The sequence below is a fragment of the Cricetulus griseus genome, chromosome 5 (assembly GCF_003668045.3).
Source record: "Cricetulus griseus strain 17A/GY chromosome 5, alternate assembly CriGri-PICRH-1.0, whole genome shotgun sequence".
Taxonomy (NCBI): domain Eukaryota; kingdom Metazoa; phylum Chordata; class Mammalia; order Rodentia; family Cricetidae; genus Cricetulus; species Cricetulus griseus.
In genome coordinates, this window is record NC_048598.1 from 25,309,547 (window position 1) to 25,329,081 (window position 19,535).

The 19,535-nt window shown below is 44.5% G+C and overlaps 1 protein-coding gene across 1 annotated transcript; it reads right to left on the bottom strand.

Moving 5' to 3' along the window:
- On the bottom strand, positions 1–16,855 carry Aldh9a1 (aldehyde dehydrogenase 9 family member A1). The gene is made up of 11 exons (XM_027417102.2): positions 16,490–16,855; positions 15,457–15,602; positions 13,364–13,493; positions 11,371–11,505; positions 10,230–10,426; positions 9,465–9,605; positions 6,017–6,205; positions 5,698–5,785; positions 3,037–3,178; positions 1,007–1,119; positions 1–636 (listed from the first exon to the last, which is right to left on the bottom strand). Exons 1-11 carry the CDS (start codon positions 16,668–16,670, stop codon positions 533–535), a joined length of 1,566 nt encoding a protein of 521 aa, XP_027272903.1. The 5' UTR covers positions 16,671–16,855; the 3' UTR covers positions 1–532.
- Between the last annotated feature and the right edge of the window lie 2,680 nt (positions 16,856–19,535).

A 19,535-nucleotide genomic window follows, 5' to 3' on the forward strand; every position in this document is an offset into this window, starting at 1 on the left:
TCGGCTTTTGCAAAAGATTTTATTATGATGCATGTATGAGACACAGGGGAAGGGCACACCACTTTTTATGTGGGAAATGGGGCCTGGTCTAAGGTCACTGGACTTCTGTGGTAAGACCTTACCCACCGAGCTGTTTTGCTAGCCAAAACTTTAAGAATTTTTTAACGGTCAATGAGCAAAGAAAATATTGCTCTACTGATTCATCGGGAGCCCAAGAAGGAAGGCATCTTTAGAGCAACCTAGAAAGTTGCCATTGTTGATGGGACAGATGTGTCCGAGCAGAGCTGTGGCCTGGCTGTTTTGAATAGTTGCTGGCTGGGGTTTACGGGTCATGGGGACTTGTGGGAAGAACTAGTTCCCTGGTTAGTGTCTGAAAGGCACTTGTGCACATTTTCGACTGGGAAGGGGCCTGCAAGATGGAAGACAATACTGACCCATTCTCTCATCCTGAGTGACCCAAAACCTGAATTTGTAAGCAGCTATTGCGTCGAGGCAGCCAGTTCATTCCACAGCCTGGTCACATGAACAGGATTCACTGGCTTTCAAAAGGTGACTCCACGTCACCCATCTCCACATACACCGTCTTTAGCTGTGAGTAGTACTCAATGGTCACTTGGCCATTCTCTCTGCCAAATCCTGAAAAGAAGGCATGGGTCAGGGCGAGCTGGTCACTACAGGGGTCTGAAGTCACACACGGCTGGAAGGCAGACTCTGCTCCTTCTGTGGAGCTGGGGGCCACAAGTGTTAGGACAGGGAAGTACACAGCAATCAATCCAACACTAAAGGAAAAAGTAATGTGACCCACAAGACACACTTCAGATGTAGATCAGCCATTCACAAGCCATGTCACACAATAGAACTTCCTGGAGATGCCTGGTCTGCATTCCAGTAGGTTGGGGAGAACCGAGTCTATGTTTGCTGAGGCTATGCTAGTCACAGGCTGAGCAGTACTGGCTGTAGCAGTACTGGCTAGAATGCTTAGTTTGTACATTTGCCACCTACTTACCTGACTTCTTATATCCACCAAAGGGCAACTCCACCGGACTGACATTGTAGTTGTTAATGTAGCAGGTTCCTGCCTGAAGCTCAGCTGCCACCCTGTGAGCCCTCTGGATGTCCCTGGGAGGGAGAAGGCAGTACTGGTTATTCACAGTTCAAGCTAACTTCACAGGAAACATCAGAGTGTAAACTTGAAGGACCTGAGATCCTGCCAAATTGTTGTTTCTTCAAACTGTTTAAAACCAAGGCAGAAAAGACTCAGATTTAAAAATCTATAAATCATGCCGAGTGGTGGTGGTGCACATCTTTAATCCCAGCACTGGGTAGAGAAAGAGGCAGGTGGATCTCTGAGTTCCAGGCCAGCCTGGTCTACAGAGTGAGTTCCAGACAGGCAAGGCTTTACACAGAGAAACCCTGTCTCAAAAAAAAAATCTATAAATAAGCAGCAACAGGGTGCCACTATTCAATGGTGTGGGAACAACTACACCACCTCACAAAAGGTGATAAAGGTGGAGCCACCTACACCATAAACAAGCATGTACTCACATAGAACACAGACCTGAAAACTATAAAACTACCAGAAATTCAGAAATATATCTCCCTGATACCAAATTAGACAAAGCCTCCTTGAGTATAATACTCAAAAGTAACAGACAAAAGCAAAAGGAAAACCCACAGAAATGGGAACCAAAATCACAATGGTATATGACCTCATACCCAGGAAGATGGCTGAAACAAACATGCTAACAAGGGCTGATTCAGGTCTGGAGGAATTGCAGCCTTTTATTTTATGTATATGTTTGTGGGCATGTGTGTGCCAAAGCACAGGTGTGGAGGCCAGAGGACACCTTTGAGTCAGTTCAAGGCCTACTTGGGCTACAGAACTATGTCATGGCCATGTTTGGCACTGTAGAGCACCTAACTCAAAATAAAAAGTGAAGAAAAAGGGCAGGTGATGCTGGAGATATACAGCTCAGTGTGGAATGCTTGTTTAACATTGCAAGGCCCTAGGTTTAATCCTTCCACACACGGAGCACTTAGGCCACTCAGTTTCCAAATTAGAAAAGGAGAGTGCCAATCTTTTTGTCAGTGCCCAAACGGTAGCAATCCCATGAGGGCCAGCTTTGGAGCACCTCCAAGGAAAGAAGACTCAGGCCTTCCTTCCCAGGTCTGACCACACGGCACAGCATTTGACCTTGGTATCACCAAATGCTCTGCACTCTCGGTGAAACCTTAGAAAACCACTTTCGTAAGGCCAGTGGCTAATCAAAGTTTGCATATGACCTGGAGACTTGCAGACCTTTTCCTTTTTGTGTTGTTTTCTCGTACTATAGTCTAACTATGTAGCCCAGGCTGGTCTCAAACTTATGGTCCACCTGCCTCAGCCCTCTGTTTGCTGGAGTTATATAGGCACGGTACTACCATATCCAAATTATTTTGCAAGAAGTTTTGCATCAAAATCACTTTATCTCTATTATAGTAGTTAACATTTATGTACAAAGATTATAATAATGGTATCAGAATATTTAAAATTGGAGAAACATCATAAATATGCCACACACACAGTCTGTGAGTTAGAATGCACACCAGCCAGGAACTCCACTGCACTAAAAATGATATATTTGAAGAACAATGTCCAGTGTTCATTAAAAGTTTCCTAAATTCCTTGATGTGAATGTTTTCAATACCTAGCCCATAGCTTTGCAGAGATCATAATCTTAAATATTCAATGAAAGAATGAAGCCAGAACTTTCATTAATAAAGTTTAGAGTTCATTTTAAACTCCAGAGCAGTGTAGAGTCTTCTGGCCATAAATGAAAGCTACAGAATGCAGCTTTGGCATCTTCCGAACTAAGAAGCACCAAACAGGGCTGGGTGTAGCTCAGTCAGATCTTCAGCATCACAAAACAAAGAGAGAGATGCTGATGGCTCTAATAACAGCAAAGCAAGGAGGAATAAGAATGATTACATATCCAAGATAGCACCATAACCTTGCCCTTCTGAGAAAGAGGCCTGTGGGTGTCCTGATCCACATACCTGGTAAAGACCCCAGCTGCTAGTCCAAAAGTGGAATCATTGGCCCGCTTCAGAACCTCGGCTTCAGTCTCAAATGATAAAATGGACATAACTGGTCCAAAGATCTCTTCTTTCACACAGGTCATGTTATCTCTGCAATTAGCTACCAACATTCACAATGAAACCAATGACAGTGAGAGGAGCATAATCTCATGCCCAAAACACATTGTCTGTTGTAAACAATGAAATATGTAGCTTTAAAGGAAAAAAAATTTCAAGAGGATACACCTACACCTAAAACCACTTTTTTAGAGTTCCTAAGGAAGTATCCAATGAGACAAACAGATTTACTTACAAAGATCTTCACCACAGCATCCCTTTGAATGATGAAAGAGGGAGCAACAAACTAAACACCCAAAGAGGAGGAAATAATCACACAAACTAGACACATCCTAATGGTGAACCTTTATAAAGCTTCTTTTTTTCTTTTTCTTTCTTTCTTTCTTTCTTTCTTTTTTTTTTTTTTTTTTTTTTTTTTTTGGTTTTTCGAGACAGGGTTTCTCTGTGTAGCTTTGGAGCCTATCCTGGCACTCGCTCTGGAGACCAGGCTGGCCTCGAACTCACAGAGATCCGCCTGCCTCTGCCTCCCGAGTGCTGGGATTAAAGGTGTGTGCCACCAACGCCCGGCCTATAAAGCTTCTTAAAGCAATGATTTTTAAGAAAACATTAAGTAGATGTTCATAAAATGCTCACTGAAAATGACCCAAAAAATATATCAACCACATTTCTGTTAAAATGTTATATATATATATATATAGCATGTGTGTATACTGTGACAAAATGTGTCTGTGTGTATGTATTATATATAGCCTCATTTTCTTAAATGATTCTCCTACACAAATAACAAGTAGAAACAATGCTATAAGAAAAGAAAATGAAGAGTCTGGAGAGATGGCTCAGTGGTTTGGTTCAGTGGTCCACGGCTCTTGTAGAAGATCCAAGTTTGTTTCCCAGCACCCACATCAGACAGTTCACAACCACCTACACCTCCAGCTCCAGAAGAATCCAATACCCTCCCCCCTTCCCCTCCCCTCCTCTCCTCCCCTCCCCTCCCGCCTTCACAGGCACGGCACAGCCACACAAGCATAAATGTATGTGCTGCATGCACACATAAAAACTATTTTTTTAAAAAATGCAATATAAAAACAAATTTTAAAAATAGATGAAGGAATATTTCCCTTGTTAAAATGCATTTAAATATTCCTATACATGACTAATTCCCTAAAATCATTTAATTCATACTTGTTATTTAAACTCTGTACTTCAAACTCATGGAAGCACCTGCACTGATCCCCAGTGAGCCTCGGTAGGAGGGAACATGAGCCTGCACTGTTTCAGCAACACTCACAGAAACAGGTTTGAGGTAGCTGCACGGGTAAATGATGTGCTTTGGAGTACTGTTAGACAGTACTAAAAAACAGCTTAGTCTAAAAAAAATTCAGGGATTTACAAAGATGACAGTTCTAAAATCTCTTCAGAACTGGGAGTGGAGGAAGAGGAGGCTGCAACTGGGATATATTATATGAAAGAAGAATAAATTTAATAAAAGGAAAAAAATCTCTTCAGAGGCAGGTTAGATGCTGCTCTATACACAGCACACTGTATCAGTGCACAAAGACACCTGTACTTCAAGGATATGTTAGATTGTATTCACAGATAGCTGGCTGTGTTCTAAGTCTTTGAAAACTAATAATCCACATGTAAGTTTTACTTATTTACTCAAAACAACAAATTACCCAATATCTCTGAAAATATTTTATCAGCTTACAAAGGCTGGTTACACAAATGGCTCAGTGGGCCATGAGTTTACCCTGGAGAGCTAAAGGGGATGGGTATAAAAGGCAGCAGTGTGCCTGTCTAAACACAGACCAATCCTTCAATGTTAAGCAAGTTAAGCACCAGGCAGTGGTGGTGCACGCCTTTAATCCCAGCACTCAGGAGGCAGAGACAGTCAGATCTGTTAAGTTCAAAGCCAGCCTGGTCTACATAGAGTTCCAGAACAGAGACAGAGAGACAGAGACAGAGGGGGAAGGAGGGGGGGAGAGGGAAGGGAGGGAGGGAGAGAGGGAGGGAGAGAGAGAGAAAGAGAAAGAAAGAAAAGAAAGAAAAAAAGAAAGAAAGAAAGAAAACAGTAGTGTTTACAATAATAGGTACCTCTGAGGCAGGAAGGAGGCAAGTAGATTTTAGTAGGATGCCTATGTCCAAAGTAGAGTTTTAAGAGTGAAAAAATGTACTAATTTTAATAAAATTACATTTGACAAATCAGTTTTGCTATACTGATATGTCGTAGTTCAAAAGAAAAGTATGCTTCAAATTTTATATGAACTAAGGAGTTCATTACTTTTTTTTTTAATCAAACATATTTGGGGTTTTGTTTTAAAGCTTGTTCCAAGAGTTAAGTGTCTCCAGTACTTATGGTCATACATATCCAATACATATGGTTGCCCTAGTGGAGGGGTACCTAGAGAGTTTCAAAAGTAATGAAGTATTTTTCCACTTCTTAAACCTGGGCAGTGGAACCATTCAGTTTGCATACCCTTACTCTATGGCATCACATAAATACCCATTTTTATCTATCTACTATTTAATTCAAGTAATTTAAAAGCAAACAAGACGACATACTTAAAATGCAAGGGGTCATATAATATCCAAATTTTAATTTAGGATCCTTCGGAACATACTGATCTCCACCATAAAGCACGGTAGCACCCTAAGTGAAAAACAAAAGACAGGCATCTTCTGTATTGAACATACAATCCCATATGTGCTCCCACAAGGCAAAAGGTAGCCCGAGCAAATGCACACAGCATTTACCCTCCCCCAAAGCAGAACACTCATGGATGGTATCCACCAATGTAAATGTAAAAAAAAAAAAAAAAAAAAAGGACATGGGGAAAGGAACCATGACATAACCCCACCCCAACTTCCATTCATTGCTCACCTGCTCCTTTGCTGACTTTATAAACCCAAAGACCCGTTCCAGATGTGGGCCATTGATGAGTGGCCCCATCCTTGTATCTTCCAGAAGGGGGTCTCCAATTTTTATCTTTTCAGTCTGCTTCACAACTTCTTCTGTAAATTTATCAATAATTTCCTTTTGCACAAACACTCTGGTGCCATTACAGCAAACCTAAAGGAAAGATATAAGTTTGTGTATAGGATGGAAAAAAAAAAAAAAGAGGGAAAAAAATCTAAAAAAAAACTTTAAATGAGTCATGACCCATTTTTTTAAATTTTTTTTGTTTTGTTTTGTTTTGTTTTTCGAGACATGGTTTCTCTGTGTAGCGTTGGAGCCTGTCCTGGCACTTGCTCTGGAGACCAGGCTGGCCTCAAACTCACAGAGATCCGCCTGCCTCTGCCTCCTGAGAGCTGGGATTAAAGGCGCGCGCCACCAATGCCCAGCTTTAATGTTTCATTTTATCTATACTGATGTTTTACCCACATGTCTGTCTGTGTGCCATGTGTGTGCCTGGTGCCTGGGGAAGCCAGAAGAGGGCATTGGATTTCCTGGACCTGGAGTCACAGATGACTGTAGGCCACCATGTGGGTGCTAGGAATCGAACCCAGGTGCTCTGCAAAAACAGCCAATGCTCTTGAATGCTGAACCATCTCTCCAGCTCCACATTTTTTGAATAATATTTTCATTTTCTAAAGACTGCCCATAGTAATTAGGAAGGATCACATTCCCACAGGCATGATCTGCTCTTTAACAGAAGGGTGAAGTCTTACTCTGCCACAGGATCAGAGTCCCCTCCTACTCCCCCCATCCCCACCCAGCAGTACCAGCGGCTCACTCTGGTTGTTTCTCAAGAGTGGGAGGTTAAGAGTGAACCTAAAATAAAATGGGGTTAAGATCGTATTCTTGAGCCTAATTTTAAAAACTGAACGTTTTAGTGTTATCTCCGAAACTGTAAATAATCACTACTTACTCGTTCTCACACAAACGAACATGAATACTGTTCAAATACCACAGGAGAACAGAGAGCAAAGTCCCAAAAACAGGTGATCCCCATGAAGATAAATGGCATGATTTCTAGGATATAATAAGTGAAAAATGATACTTCTAACCTGATGCCACTTGTGAAAGAAAGTAGAGGAAATAGAAATATACAAGTATCACCGAGCGTTGGTGGCGCACGCCTTTAATACCAGCACTCGGGAGGCAGAGGCAGGTGGATCTCTGTGAGTTGGAGACCAGCCTGGTCTACAAGAGCTAGTTCCAGGACAGCCTCCAAAGCCACAGAGAAACCCTGTCTCGAAAAAACAAAAGAAATATACAAGTATCTGGTCATTTTGTTCAAGGAGCAGAATGGGGAAAACAGAAAGGAGGGATGGTAACAGGTAGAAGGAATGAGGAGGAGTTACAGTTCTGAGTGAGGCTCTTAAAAACAAATTCTGACATTCGGAACTATGTTCATCTTTTGCATGATCAAAACAGAGTTTAAAGATCTTTTAAGGACAGAGGAAAAGACACCTCAAGTAAAATACAAACAGAACCCAAAGGACCCACTATTCTAACCCAATATCGGAACCATAGTGAAAGCAGGGGACAATAGATGTAAGTAACCTTTGAGCATAGCATTCAGCCTGTCCAAAAAAAAAAAAAAAAGGCTGGGTAGTGGTGGCCTTAATTCCAGCAATTGAGAGGCAGAGGCATCTCTGACTTAAGGCCAGATGGTCTATAGAGTGAGTTCGAGAACAGCCAGAGCTACACAGAGAAACCCTGCCTCAAAAAATAAAACAAGAAAAACACAAAACAAAGTGTGTGCAGCTGTGTCTCACATACACACAGACATGCATTCCCTAGCCCTGGCCTCAGAATTACAAGCAACATGGATACCACAGTAGCAGTCAAGAGCCTGGCACTGAGATCTTGATCGTTTTTTTTGTTGTTGTTGTTTTTGTTTTTTCCTTCCCCCTTAGCAGTACTGGGGGGGGAGTTAAACTCAGGATCAGAAAATGCCAGGTAAGCCAGGCATTTTTTCACTCACTGAAACCAGGGCTGCCTAGACAAATGGCCAATCCCAGAGTTCAGGTGGAAAAAGAATGAGATGGGTCTAGAATACCTCAATGTGCCAGAAATCAAAGAAGTTACTGAGGTCAAAGAGTAAAACCAGGCAATGGTGGCACAGGCCTGTGACCCAGACTTGGGAAGCTGGGAATTTAACGACAGCCTGGGCTACCTTGTCTCATAAACTCATAATGTAAACAATGCTAATTACTCCCAATTATTTCAGATTGGGCCCTTTGTTTAGCATGATACACGTATCAGAATATCACACTGTACCACATAAATATGTATAGTTAAGAGAATAGCTAAGGCTGGAGAGATGGCTCACTTGTTTCCTTTTTGGGTTTTGGTTTTTTGGAGATGGGTTTCTCTGTGTAGCTCTGGCTGTCCTGGAACTTCCCTCTGTAGAGCAGGCTGGCCTTGAACTCAGGTATCTGCCTGCCTCTGCCTCCCAAGTACTGGTGGTACTGCGCTACCACCTGGCTTCACTTGTTTCTGAGACACCCAGGTTCAGTTCCCAGCACCCACACAGTGGCTCACAACCTTCCATAACTCCAGTTCCAGGGGACCAAACACCGTCTCTTCTAACCTCTAGGAGCACCAAGAACACCTGGAGTGAATATTCACATACTCAGGCAAAATATTCATAATCATAAGTCTAAAGAATTTTTTTAAAGAAGTAACTGTGGAGGAAAAAAAACAAGCAAAATACTAAACCTAATGCTTCGTCATCTCAATGGATTCATTGTATTCTTTTGTTTTTGTGGTATTATGGATCTTACCTCAGAGTGCTCTACCACCATACTACAGCCTTAGTCCCCTCAGCTGGATCTTGTCCCAGAAAGAGAAAGTTGTTTTCCCTTACTCATCACACTGTGCTTATGTAAAAGAATGTGGTTTTTGGCTACACTGCAGTACTTGATAGTCAGGGACCTTGTGTCTACAACTTTCTCTCAGATAGTTCAGGAGAACGTATTGCTTTTGTGTTAGGTATATAAACAGATTGAGAGAATGCTATAGTATAAACAGGTCAGTTTCTGCAGTGGTTTTCAACCTGTGGGTCACAACCCCTTTGGGAAATCTCTATCTCCAAATCATTATGATTCATAACAGCAGCAAAAATTACAGTTGCAAAGTGATGATGAAAATAATCTTATGGTTGGGTTTCACCCTGAGAGGAGGAACTGCATTAAAGGGCAGCAGCGTTAGGAAGGTTGAGGACCACTGCTTTAGAGGGATCTAGTTCAAGGATCCACAGGAACTCTTCGTACTATTTGTTCACAACTATCCTGTAATTCTCAGTGTGTCTAGAGTGTCAGCATGCTGTTAGGAGGAGAGTTGGGGCTTCCTTCCCTGGCCTCCCAGGAAGAGTTCTTACCTGGCCTTGGGAGAGGAAGTTAGCCAACAATGCCCCCTTCACAGCGTTCTCCAGGTCACAGTCTGAGAAGATGATAAGAGGAGATTTGCCTCCAAGTTCCAAAGTGACGGGTTTGATTCCTTTAGCTGCCATCTCCATGATCTACAGACCAAACAAGGCACCCGAAGTTTAGCATAAGTTAGAAGTCAACTCAACCTGAACCCACCAGGTCATCTTGGTCTGACAAAGCCCAGAGCCTGTCCTCATGTACTATGGGCCCTTCATCCACTTAGAATATTCTCTGGCAAAAGCTTCTGAGAATGTACAGAACTTCACTTAAAACCCTGAAACAAGAATTCATTTAAGATATACTGACAGTTCCCAGGATTCTCGAAGTGGGGAGAATTTTTGCATTTTTATGTTTAGGGCTCTTCAGAGCTTGGAACATGAATACAGGTCAAAGTAGCAAATCTGAAGCACCTGAGAGAATATGTCTTCTTCTATACAACACAGTTAACTCACCAGAGTACAGCACAGCTCAGGCCCCAGTCCCTCTCACACAGTCTATCCTGAGGCAGGCGAGGAGAATTCCTACCCCACCTGACCTACCACAGACCACCCACCCACACATGCTCTTTCCCCTCTCACATGCACAGGGAAAGTAGAATTCCCTGGCCCATTCCCAACATTAACTAGGAAATTCAAATTCAACAAAATCCACAGTGGGCAGGATCATCTTTGCCAGACATACTCATTTGTATTGAACAAAACTAGTTTCATCTGTACCTTCATGCCAGTAGGCACACTTCCAGTGAAGGAGACTTTGGCCACATCAGGATGCTGACACAGAAACTGGCCTGTAGCAGCCCCACCTTGCACCACATTGAAGAGCCCATGAGGCATGCCAGCTTTGGTGTAGATCTCAGCCAGGAGCAAAGCAGACACAGGTGTGAAGGGAGAAGGCTTAAAGATCATGGCATTACCTGTAGAGAAGCAAATGCTCTAAGACTAGAAAATCCCAATCCTGTTCTTCCAAATTCACCAAAGATGTTATTAATTATAGAAATGTCTGGGACTAAAGCAATGGCTCAGTGGTTAACAGCACTTTCTGGTCAGGCAGAGGATCTGGGACCGGCTTCCCGTACTTACATAAAGGATGACTTAGAACCAGTTATAACTCCAGATCCAGGGAATCTAGCACTCTCTTCTGGACTCTGCAAGTACTAGTGGTGCACGTGGCACACTATATACATGCAGGCAAAACACTCATACATAAAGAACTAATCTAAAATTAGCTTTCTTAAAAAGGACTTATCTGGGGGCTGGAGAGATGGCTCATCGGTTAAGAGCACAGACTGCTCTTCCAGAGGTCCTGAGTTCAATTCCCAGCAACCACATGGTGGCTCACAACCATGTGTTATAAGATCTGGTGCCCTCTCTGGTGTGCAGATATACATGGAAGCAGAATGTTGTATACATAATAAATAACATCTTAAAAAAAAAAAAGGACATCTCTTGTTTTCCCACCTTGGGTTCTCTGTATTACAGCCTTTACACATGCAATATCCCATTTAAAGCTTGCAACTTCAGTGTGAAGTAGGGATCATCAGTCCCGTTTTATAAAAGTTAAACCAAAGACCAGAAACTTTCATTTCCCTTAATTCCAACACTAGAGGGCTGAACCAGAAGGATAGTCTAAATGACATAGCCAGTTCCTACATCAGAAACAAACTGGAGAGATACAAAATAGGAACACTAAGACATGACCTACGTGTGCAACCTAAACTTTAAATTCCTTCAGGAGCAAGGCAAAGCAGGAACAGACCCACATCCTCCGAGATTTGACTGTCCCAAGGCAGGTCTTTCTGTCTGCACAGAAGTGAGTGGGAGGAGGAAGGCTCATTGTGGAGGAGTGACTTAGGCTTACCACATGCCAAAGCAGGAGCAGACTTCCAACAGGCAATCTGGAAGGGGTAATTCCATGCTCCTATCCCCACACATACCCCAAGTGGCTCTCTTCTGGTATAACCAAAGGACCCTCCTGGGAGTTGGACATGCTCTCCTAGGGGTAAAACAGAATAAGAAATGATGCAAGTCCATGTTCCCCACCATTTCACTGGCACAAATTCATCCTAGTTAACTTAATTCTCACAGAATCTCCTGCAGGGGCTGGGGAAATGGCTCAGCAGTGAAGAACACTGGCTGCTCTGCCAAAGGACCCAGGTTCAGTTCTCAGCACCCATGTGGTGGCTCACAACCATTTGTTAATTTCAGTTCCAGGGGATCCTACACACTCATTTGACCTCTACAGATACCAGACATGCATGTAGTACATGACACACATTCAGACACAACACGCATACACATAGAATTTTAAAAATAAACACAAGCCGGCCAGGTGTTGGTGGCTCACGCCTTTAATCCCAGCACTTGGGAGGCAGAGGCAGGCGGGTCTCTGTGAGTTCGAGGCCAGCCTGGTCTCCAAAGCGAGTGCCAGGATAGGCTCCAAAGCTACACAGAGAAACCCTGTCTCGAAAAACCAAATAAATAAATAAATAAACAAACAAACAAACAAACACAAGCCAAGTATGGTAGTACTTGCCTTTAATCCCAGCTCTGGAGAAGCAGAGACAGGTGGGTATCTATGAGTTTAAGGCTAACCTGGTCTATACAGCAAACTCCATGCAACCAAGCCAAGGCTATGTAACAAGACCCCATCTAAAAACAAATACCATTCAAAAGCAAACAAAATGAAATCTCCTAAGTGCTACTGGGTAACTTAAGACAAATTAATATGGAGATGAGGGGACAACTCAGCAATAAAGTCTGAAAACCTTGGAACTGAAGGGACCAGCCCCCTACTTTAGCAGCCATGACAGGCTGCAGAAGAGAGTCAACATGTGCTTGTCTGACCTTGCTGGGCCTGTCTAGTCACTAGGAGGTCAGATACTCTCGTGGCAAGGAACCAATCAGAAGTTAGCTGGCAGGACCGGGCTTTATGGCTCTGGGTGTGTGTTACAGTACAAGTGCACTACAGTGACATGCAGAGCATAGCAACCGCCCTGAGAGGGCCTATAGGCCATAACAACCAGTTGACCAATCAACACTGGATAGGCTGCCCAAGCCCAGAAGCGTACCAATCCTGAGACTGTTGTGTACCCCTAGACATTCCCCTTGCTCTACCCAATATATTTCCCGCCTTGCAGCCCCTTGTGGTCCTTTCTCCAGCCATCCACGGCAATAAATGGATGAGGGGCCCGAGCTAATGGGGTTAGCTCGTTAAACAATAACAGATTGCATAGGAATGGGTCTCTTGATGATTCTGGGGGTTCAGAATTTGGGCACAAGAGAATCTTGAACTGCTTACTTACCCCATGTGCTCAGGTGGGCTCTATTAACCATTCAATATGAACTGCTGTAAACATCTGTTTGAGATATGTTTCATTTACCTCAGGCTGGCCTATGTAGCTGAGGATGCCCTTAACCTTCTGGTCCTCCTTAGTCTACCTCCTCAGTGCTGGGATTACAATTGGGCGTCACCACACTCAAGAGTATGCAATATTTGGAACAGGACCCAGGGCTCCATGCACACTAGGCAAGCACTCTACCAACTTAGCCATGAACTGAACAACAATGGTAAGTACAACATGGACTCTTACAAACTAGTGTTTCAAACCATTTGGTCTAAAGCTCAGGTTCAATGCTGGGTGCTTTTCATGTACTATGTCATCGAGGCCTTAAAACAATCCAAGAAATTAGGTATTATTAGGCATTATCATCTCTACCTTAGTTATGGAATGATAAAGTAACTTGAGCCACCCAAGTAAGTAACAATGAACTTAAGACTTTGACCTTCAGGACCGGGCTCTACTCTTCTACCCTCCAATCAGATGGTCACCTGAGGCCAGGCCAAGGCTCACCTGCCATGGATGCAGCCAGTCCTGCATAGTATTCCAGGCATTGCCAGGAAGTGTCAACATCCAGGCGGGCCTCAAATATGGACTTTCCATTGTTGATTGACTCCATGGTGGCAATTGCATCCTTCTGTTCCTTTGGGTAAAAGAGAAGAAGAGATTTAATACGTTATTAGGGTGTCTCAACACAGCAAGTGCTTAAAAAGAATGTGTCACTCAAGTTCTAGGCCTAGAAAAGGCTGGCACTTGCAAGGAAACTCGATAGAATAATGGTGCTGCCCTGAGAAATAAACCTGGTATACCAAGAGAGTTCCAGGACAGGCTCCAAAAAAACAATACAGAGAAGCCATGTGGGGGCGGTGGGGAGGGGGGGGAAGGCTGCTGTCACAGAGTGACTCTCCTTTTCCTTTCAAGTTTATCTCCACCAAGTTGATCAGGTGACAATGATTAAGGCCACGACCTCATTTAGGTATAAATTAGAAAATCAAAGTGGGTTTTTTTTTTGGTTTTGTTTTGTATTTTTGAGACAGGGCTTCTCTGTGTAACAGCCCTGGCTGTCCTGGAACTCACTCTGTAAACCAGGCTGGCCTCAAACTCACAGATCTGCCTGCTTCTGCCAAGTGCTAGGATTAAAGGCATGCATCACCACTGCCCGGCAGAAAATGAAACTTTTAAGAACTATTACATGAGTGTGGATAATTAACACATCTGAGCATATACTCTAACTTTTCTGCATGGCCCAGCTATCTGAGCAAAGAACACAGGCAGGCTAACTGACGAGCAAAGGCCATGGAAGACAGAGACTGCATTGCCCCTAGAGAGAGACCTTTGGAGCTATGATTTCTTGCTCCTAGAGTCTTGTTTATCCTCTGGGGTAATAACCGTAGTGACTCTTCCCTCTGAGTCCCAGAGCCTTGCCTGATGAGCAATTAATCCCAATACCTCCCCAGAAGGGGATGAGGAGACACACAAAAAGCATTCAGAAACACAAATCCCCTGTAATACCAACCCCTTCACCTTCAGACTGCCACATTTTGCTGTAGTGAGCCTTTTCCTCTGGTCTCCACTGCCTCCTGTGTTCTATCAGAATACATGTGTGTACTGAAACATTGATAAGTGTGTATACAGGTATTTGGATACACACACACACACACACACACACACACACACACACACACGAACGAAAGCAGGTTAATTCTCAGACCCTTCCAGGTTTCTCACAGCATGTTTATGATAGGACCTACATAGGTTTATGATAAACCCTACATTTCCACCAAAGATAGAATTCATGTTTTGATGTATATCACTCTGAATTTTCTAAGTTTCTAATAACCTTTTTTTCTAAAAGAAGGATACCTATGAATCTGAAACCTTCCCAGGCAATTAAGGTAGAAAACAACTTGAAAGACAGGCTTAATATCAGAAGGAAAAATAACAAACAAGCAACATCCATGCCTGGTGAGATGGCCGAGTCAGTCAAGTGCTGTGCAAGCATGAGGACCTGAGTTCTAACCCTAGCTCCCATATAAAAGCCAGACATCCCAGCACTAGGGAGGCAGAGCAGACAGATAGATCCCTGGAGCTCACTGACAAGTCAGTCTAGCAAAATTGATGAACTCTAGGTTCATTGGCAGACACAACCTTAAAAATAAGGTGGACAAAGATCAAGGAAAACACATAGTCTCAACCTCTTCACACCATTGTACACATATATAAATATACTCACACAATCATGTACACATACTGCACCAATAAATACACCTTTAAATAAAAATAACAAATTAAAAAGCAAGTAAGCTCCAAAGCGAGTGCCAGGATAGGCTCCAAAGCTACATAGAGAAACCCTGCCTTGAAAAACCAAAAAAGCAAGTAAGCTATCAAGAGCACACTACAATTCAAAACAAATTCAGAAGAAATAAAAAGCATGCCCAGGGAGCTGTCCAAGAGCCAATGTCCCATGCAGCACTCAGTGGATACTTGTTTCACAGACCAAGGTGAGCACATGGGAGAGTGTTTCACAGAAATATCACAACCTAAAGCTGCATCAATGTAAACTGCAACTGGCCTCCTTTTCTCGAAAGGGATGTGTTGGTACACACCTTTATCATCCGAGCAGCCTCTAGAAGGACTTGGCAGCGCTCCATGCCAGACTTCTTACTCCAGACTTTAAAAGCAGTCTTTGCACTTTTAACAGCCAAACTTACTTCCTTTTCTCCTGAACACTGTAAAGTAGCTATCACTCGGCCTATAAAGAAGCAGAAAGTCAATTTAAACTCAAGTAGCTGCAACACATTTGAATTGTTTCTAACATTTTCTGGGGGATCCCTTTTGACCATGACTCATTTAGCTCTTTGTGACCCAGAATCCCCTTTGGAGACCAATAAGGTTGCAAGTGGTACATAACACATATGCAGGCAAAACAATCAAGCACATATAATTTTAAAAAATAAAAAAGAAAACAAGGATGGTAGTGCACGCCTTTAATCCCAACACTGGAGAAACAAAGTCAGGCGGGTCTCTGTGAGTTCAAGGCCAGCCTGGTCTATATAGCAAGCTCCAGGCAAGCAAGCCAAGGCTACATAACAAGACCCCATTTCAAAAATAAATAACATTAAAAAAAAAAAGAAATCTCCTAAGTGCTACTAGGTAACTTAGACAAAGTAATATGGAAATGAGGATACAAGTCAGCAGAGGAGACCCTGCAGACCCTGGAACCCTTGACTGCTCACTTACCCCGTGTGGCTCAGGCGGGTTCTCTATCAACCATTCTACATGAACACTTGAGATGTTTCGTTTACCTCAGGTTGGCCTCAAACTCAATAACACAGAGCTGAAGACGCTCCTGCAGGCCCAGTTCTCAAAACTCGATACCCAGAGCTCCTGCACCCGTCTCCTCTGCTCCAGTGACCTTCCAACCCCCCACCCCACCTCCCGCGTATCCACCAGCTCGAGCCTCTGCAGCACTCTGCTCCACTTTGCAGCCATGCAAGCCCAGCAACCCTTTGTGGAGAGAGGAGGGGGACACGGGGCAGCAGACTCAGTGCACAGGGCCAAGGAGAGTCCACCGGGAGGGCCCATTCCACCCGCGTCCAGCCCCGGGAGGGCGCAACCCCACCCGCGTCCAGCGGTTACCGGTGGCCGGCTCGAACGCCTTCTCCGTGCCGCAGCTGTCCGCCGGCTCCACACGGGCCCCGTCGCGATAGTTGAGCGGCTCCAACTGGACGTAGACGCCGGTGCTCATGGCGGCGACCGCTGCAAATCCCGGAGCGCGGAAGAGCGACGTCAGCCCACACCCGACTGCACGGAGGAACATCTGTTGAGTGCGCAGAGCCCCGAGAAACCCCAACAAGTCACGTGCGGGGAAGGCGGGGCGAGGGGGCGGGACCGGCGAGAAGCGGGGGCGAGGGGAGTGGGGCCGATGGAAGGAGGTGACCCTGGGCAAGTTTGGACCACGAGAGGGCGGAGCCGCGGGGAAGTGTGGGGCGTGAGTGAGAGGGGAGGGCGTGGGGCGAGCACGGAAGGCCCAGGAGAGGTCGCTGGGAAGAAGGGGCAGTAAGGAGGGGCGGGGCCGCATGTAGGCGGGCCATGGGGAGGGGCGAGAGTGGGCCGCGAGGGGGCGTGGCGCGGCGGAGCGAGCGGCGCGGGAGGGCGGGCGGTGAGCTAGGATCCTGCGCCCAGTCTGCATAGTTAAGGAAAATAAGTCGTGGCGGGGTGAGAGCATCTGGGTTTGGAGACTGGGAACTGAGAGCACCGAGCACCCCACCATCCAAGTCCTCCACTCCAGAGCCCCAAGAAGCTCCAGGGAGGGGAATGAGACTTCCTCCCATTGAGCCTGCAGGTTTTTGCAAAAAGTTCTTTATTTCTCTCACCCACACAGCACCAGCACAGTGCTAGGGAATGTAGTCTTCAAATTTAGTAAACTTTTGAGCCAATTTTTCCAGCTCTCGGTACTAATTAGCCTTTTCAGTGCTACTAAAAGGTGTAGGCTTGGGGGTCTTCGAATGGAAACAGCAGGCCCAACGAGGAACACCTGGGGCCGAACTCGAAGGGCCGCCTGTGTTCATGTCCGTCAGAAACAGGTTGGAAACATCTGGCCTTGGTGGTTAACATAAGCCTGGAGACCTCACAGAACTGCAGCAAGGATGGCCATTGACCATTGACAGGACCCGGCATCTCCTTTTATGGCTAGTCACAATCCCGTGTTGATTTATGATGCCTGCTTCAGAAATGTGGCCATGACATGTTGATCTAAACGTAGCAATAAAAATGGAGCGTGACCCAACCTTATAAAGTCCCCTGCAAAATTTGCTTTTGCTCTACCAGGTCCAGAGTGCTGGTTTGAAAACTCACTCCTATTTGGCACCTGCTTTTTAAGTAAAGAAAAGGAGAACATTTTGAAACCTCCTAAGCGGGCCCCTGAGAAAATTTAGAGTCTATAAATTTCCTAAGAATAATGGTTAATGTTGTCAACTTGATGCAATCTAGACTCATCTAGAGGACAAACTCTCGGGCATTTCTGTGAGAGGATTCTAGACTGGGTTAAATGAGATGTGAAGAGCCACCCTAAATTGTGCAGCATCCTTCCATGCATGGGCTGGGTCCCAGGCTGCAGAAAAAGGAGACAGGAAGCAGAGTATCAGTATTCATTTCTCTCTCTGCTCACTATCATCAACCACCTCACTGCCTTCCAGGCCTTCCTGCCGTGACGGACTGTATCCTCAGACTGCAAACCAATATAAATCCCAAAGTTGAAAAGTAACTATTGCAGGTGACCTTGTTAGCAATACCCTGCAACGCATCCAGGAAGCCACAGAAGTTCATCCTGAGAATTCACAAGGAAGACCAAAGGAGCTCAGATCCACAGAAGAGAAGCGTCCTTAGGCTGGTATTTGTTGTCAGGCAGGTATTTGGGTAGAAAGATTTGATGGGGAAGGGGCAAGAGGAGATCCAGAGAGATGGCCTACCCAGAAGGTTACTTAAAGCCACACTGCAGGTGGGGGTAGCATTAAAGTCCCTCACTTGTGTGTTTTTTCCCTAAATAACTGGAGATAAAGAAGAAATATAACTAGATCACCTTCCCATCTTCAGGCCTCTCAAGGAGAAGGGCCTTGAGAATCCATCTTATCATCTAAGGCCATTCCTCCCCACAATTCCCAAGCATCCTGACGTCAGGCTAGTTATTGTTAGGGTTCAGTTTCATGTCAGTTACACTCTCTTGCACACACACCTTTTTTTTTTTCTTTTTGGTTTTGGTTTTTCCAGACTGTGTTTCTCTGTGTAACAGTCCTGGCTGTCCTGGAACTCACTTTGTAAAACATGTTGGCCTCAAACTCACAGAAATCCACCTGCTTCTGCCTCCCAAGTGCTGGGATTAAAGGCGTGTGCCACAAGCGCCTGGCAACCAAAACAATTTAAACAAGAGCAATTTCTATGGTTTATCAGGCTATCCTGGTTTGTCTGTTTGTTTCCAAGCAATTCAGACACATGTACTTTGGAATTCGATCTTAGAGCTGATAATAACCTAGAAAGTGCAAGCAGCTCCCAGAAACATTTAGAATACCTGTGTTAAGCAGAAAGAAACAATGGAATCTTGAAATTTGCAGGAAAATGGATGGAACTAGAAGAAACCATTCTTAGAGAAGTATCCCAATCACAAAAAGAAAAACATGGTATGTACTCACTCATATGTGGATTTTAGACATAGAGTAAGGATTACCAGCCTACAATCCACACTGCCAGAGAAACTAGTAAACAAGGAGGACCCTAAGAGAGACATACATGGTCCCCTGGAGAAGGGGAAAGGGACAAGATCTCCTGAGCAAATTGGAAGCATGGAAAGAGGGGGGAGGGAGCTAGGAGAATGAGATGGGGAGAAGAGGAGGGGTGAGGAGGACATGAGGGAGCAGAAAGGCAGAGTCAAGGGAAGAATAGAAGAAAACAAGAATGGAGATACCATAATAGAGGGAGACATTTTAGGTTTACAGAGAAATCAGGCACTAGGGAAATGTCTGGAGATCTACAAAGATGACACCAGCTAACAATCTAAGCAACAGAGGAGAGGCTGCCTTAAATGCCCTCCCCTGATAATGAGATTGATGACTGACTCATATGCCACCCGATAGCCCTCATCCATCAGCTAGTGGAAGTAGAAGCAGACACCCACAACTAATCACTGAAC

Excerpts from the sequence above, each read along its gene's own strand:
- Aldh9a1 (XM_027417102.2), bottom strand. The coding sequence starts at position 16,670 with ATGTTCCTCCGTGCAGTCGGGTGTGGGCTGACGTCGCTCTTCCGCGCT. Across the intron at positions 15,603-16,489 it reads GGCGTTCGAGCCGGCCACCG|GCCGAGTGATAGCTACTTTA; the intron begins GTAACCGCTGGA and ends GCTTCTTTATAG. Across the intron at positions 10,427-11,370 it reads TGCTCCTGCTTTGGCATGTG|GTAATGCCATGATCTTTAAG; the intron begins GTAAGCCTAAGT and ends GCTTCTCTACAG.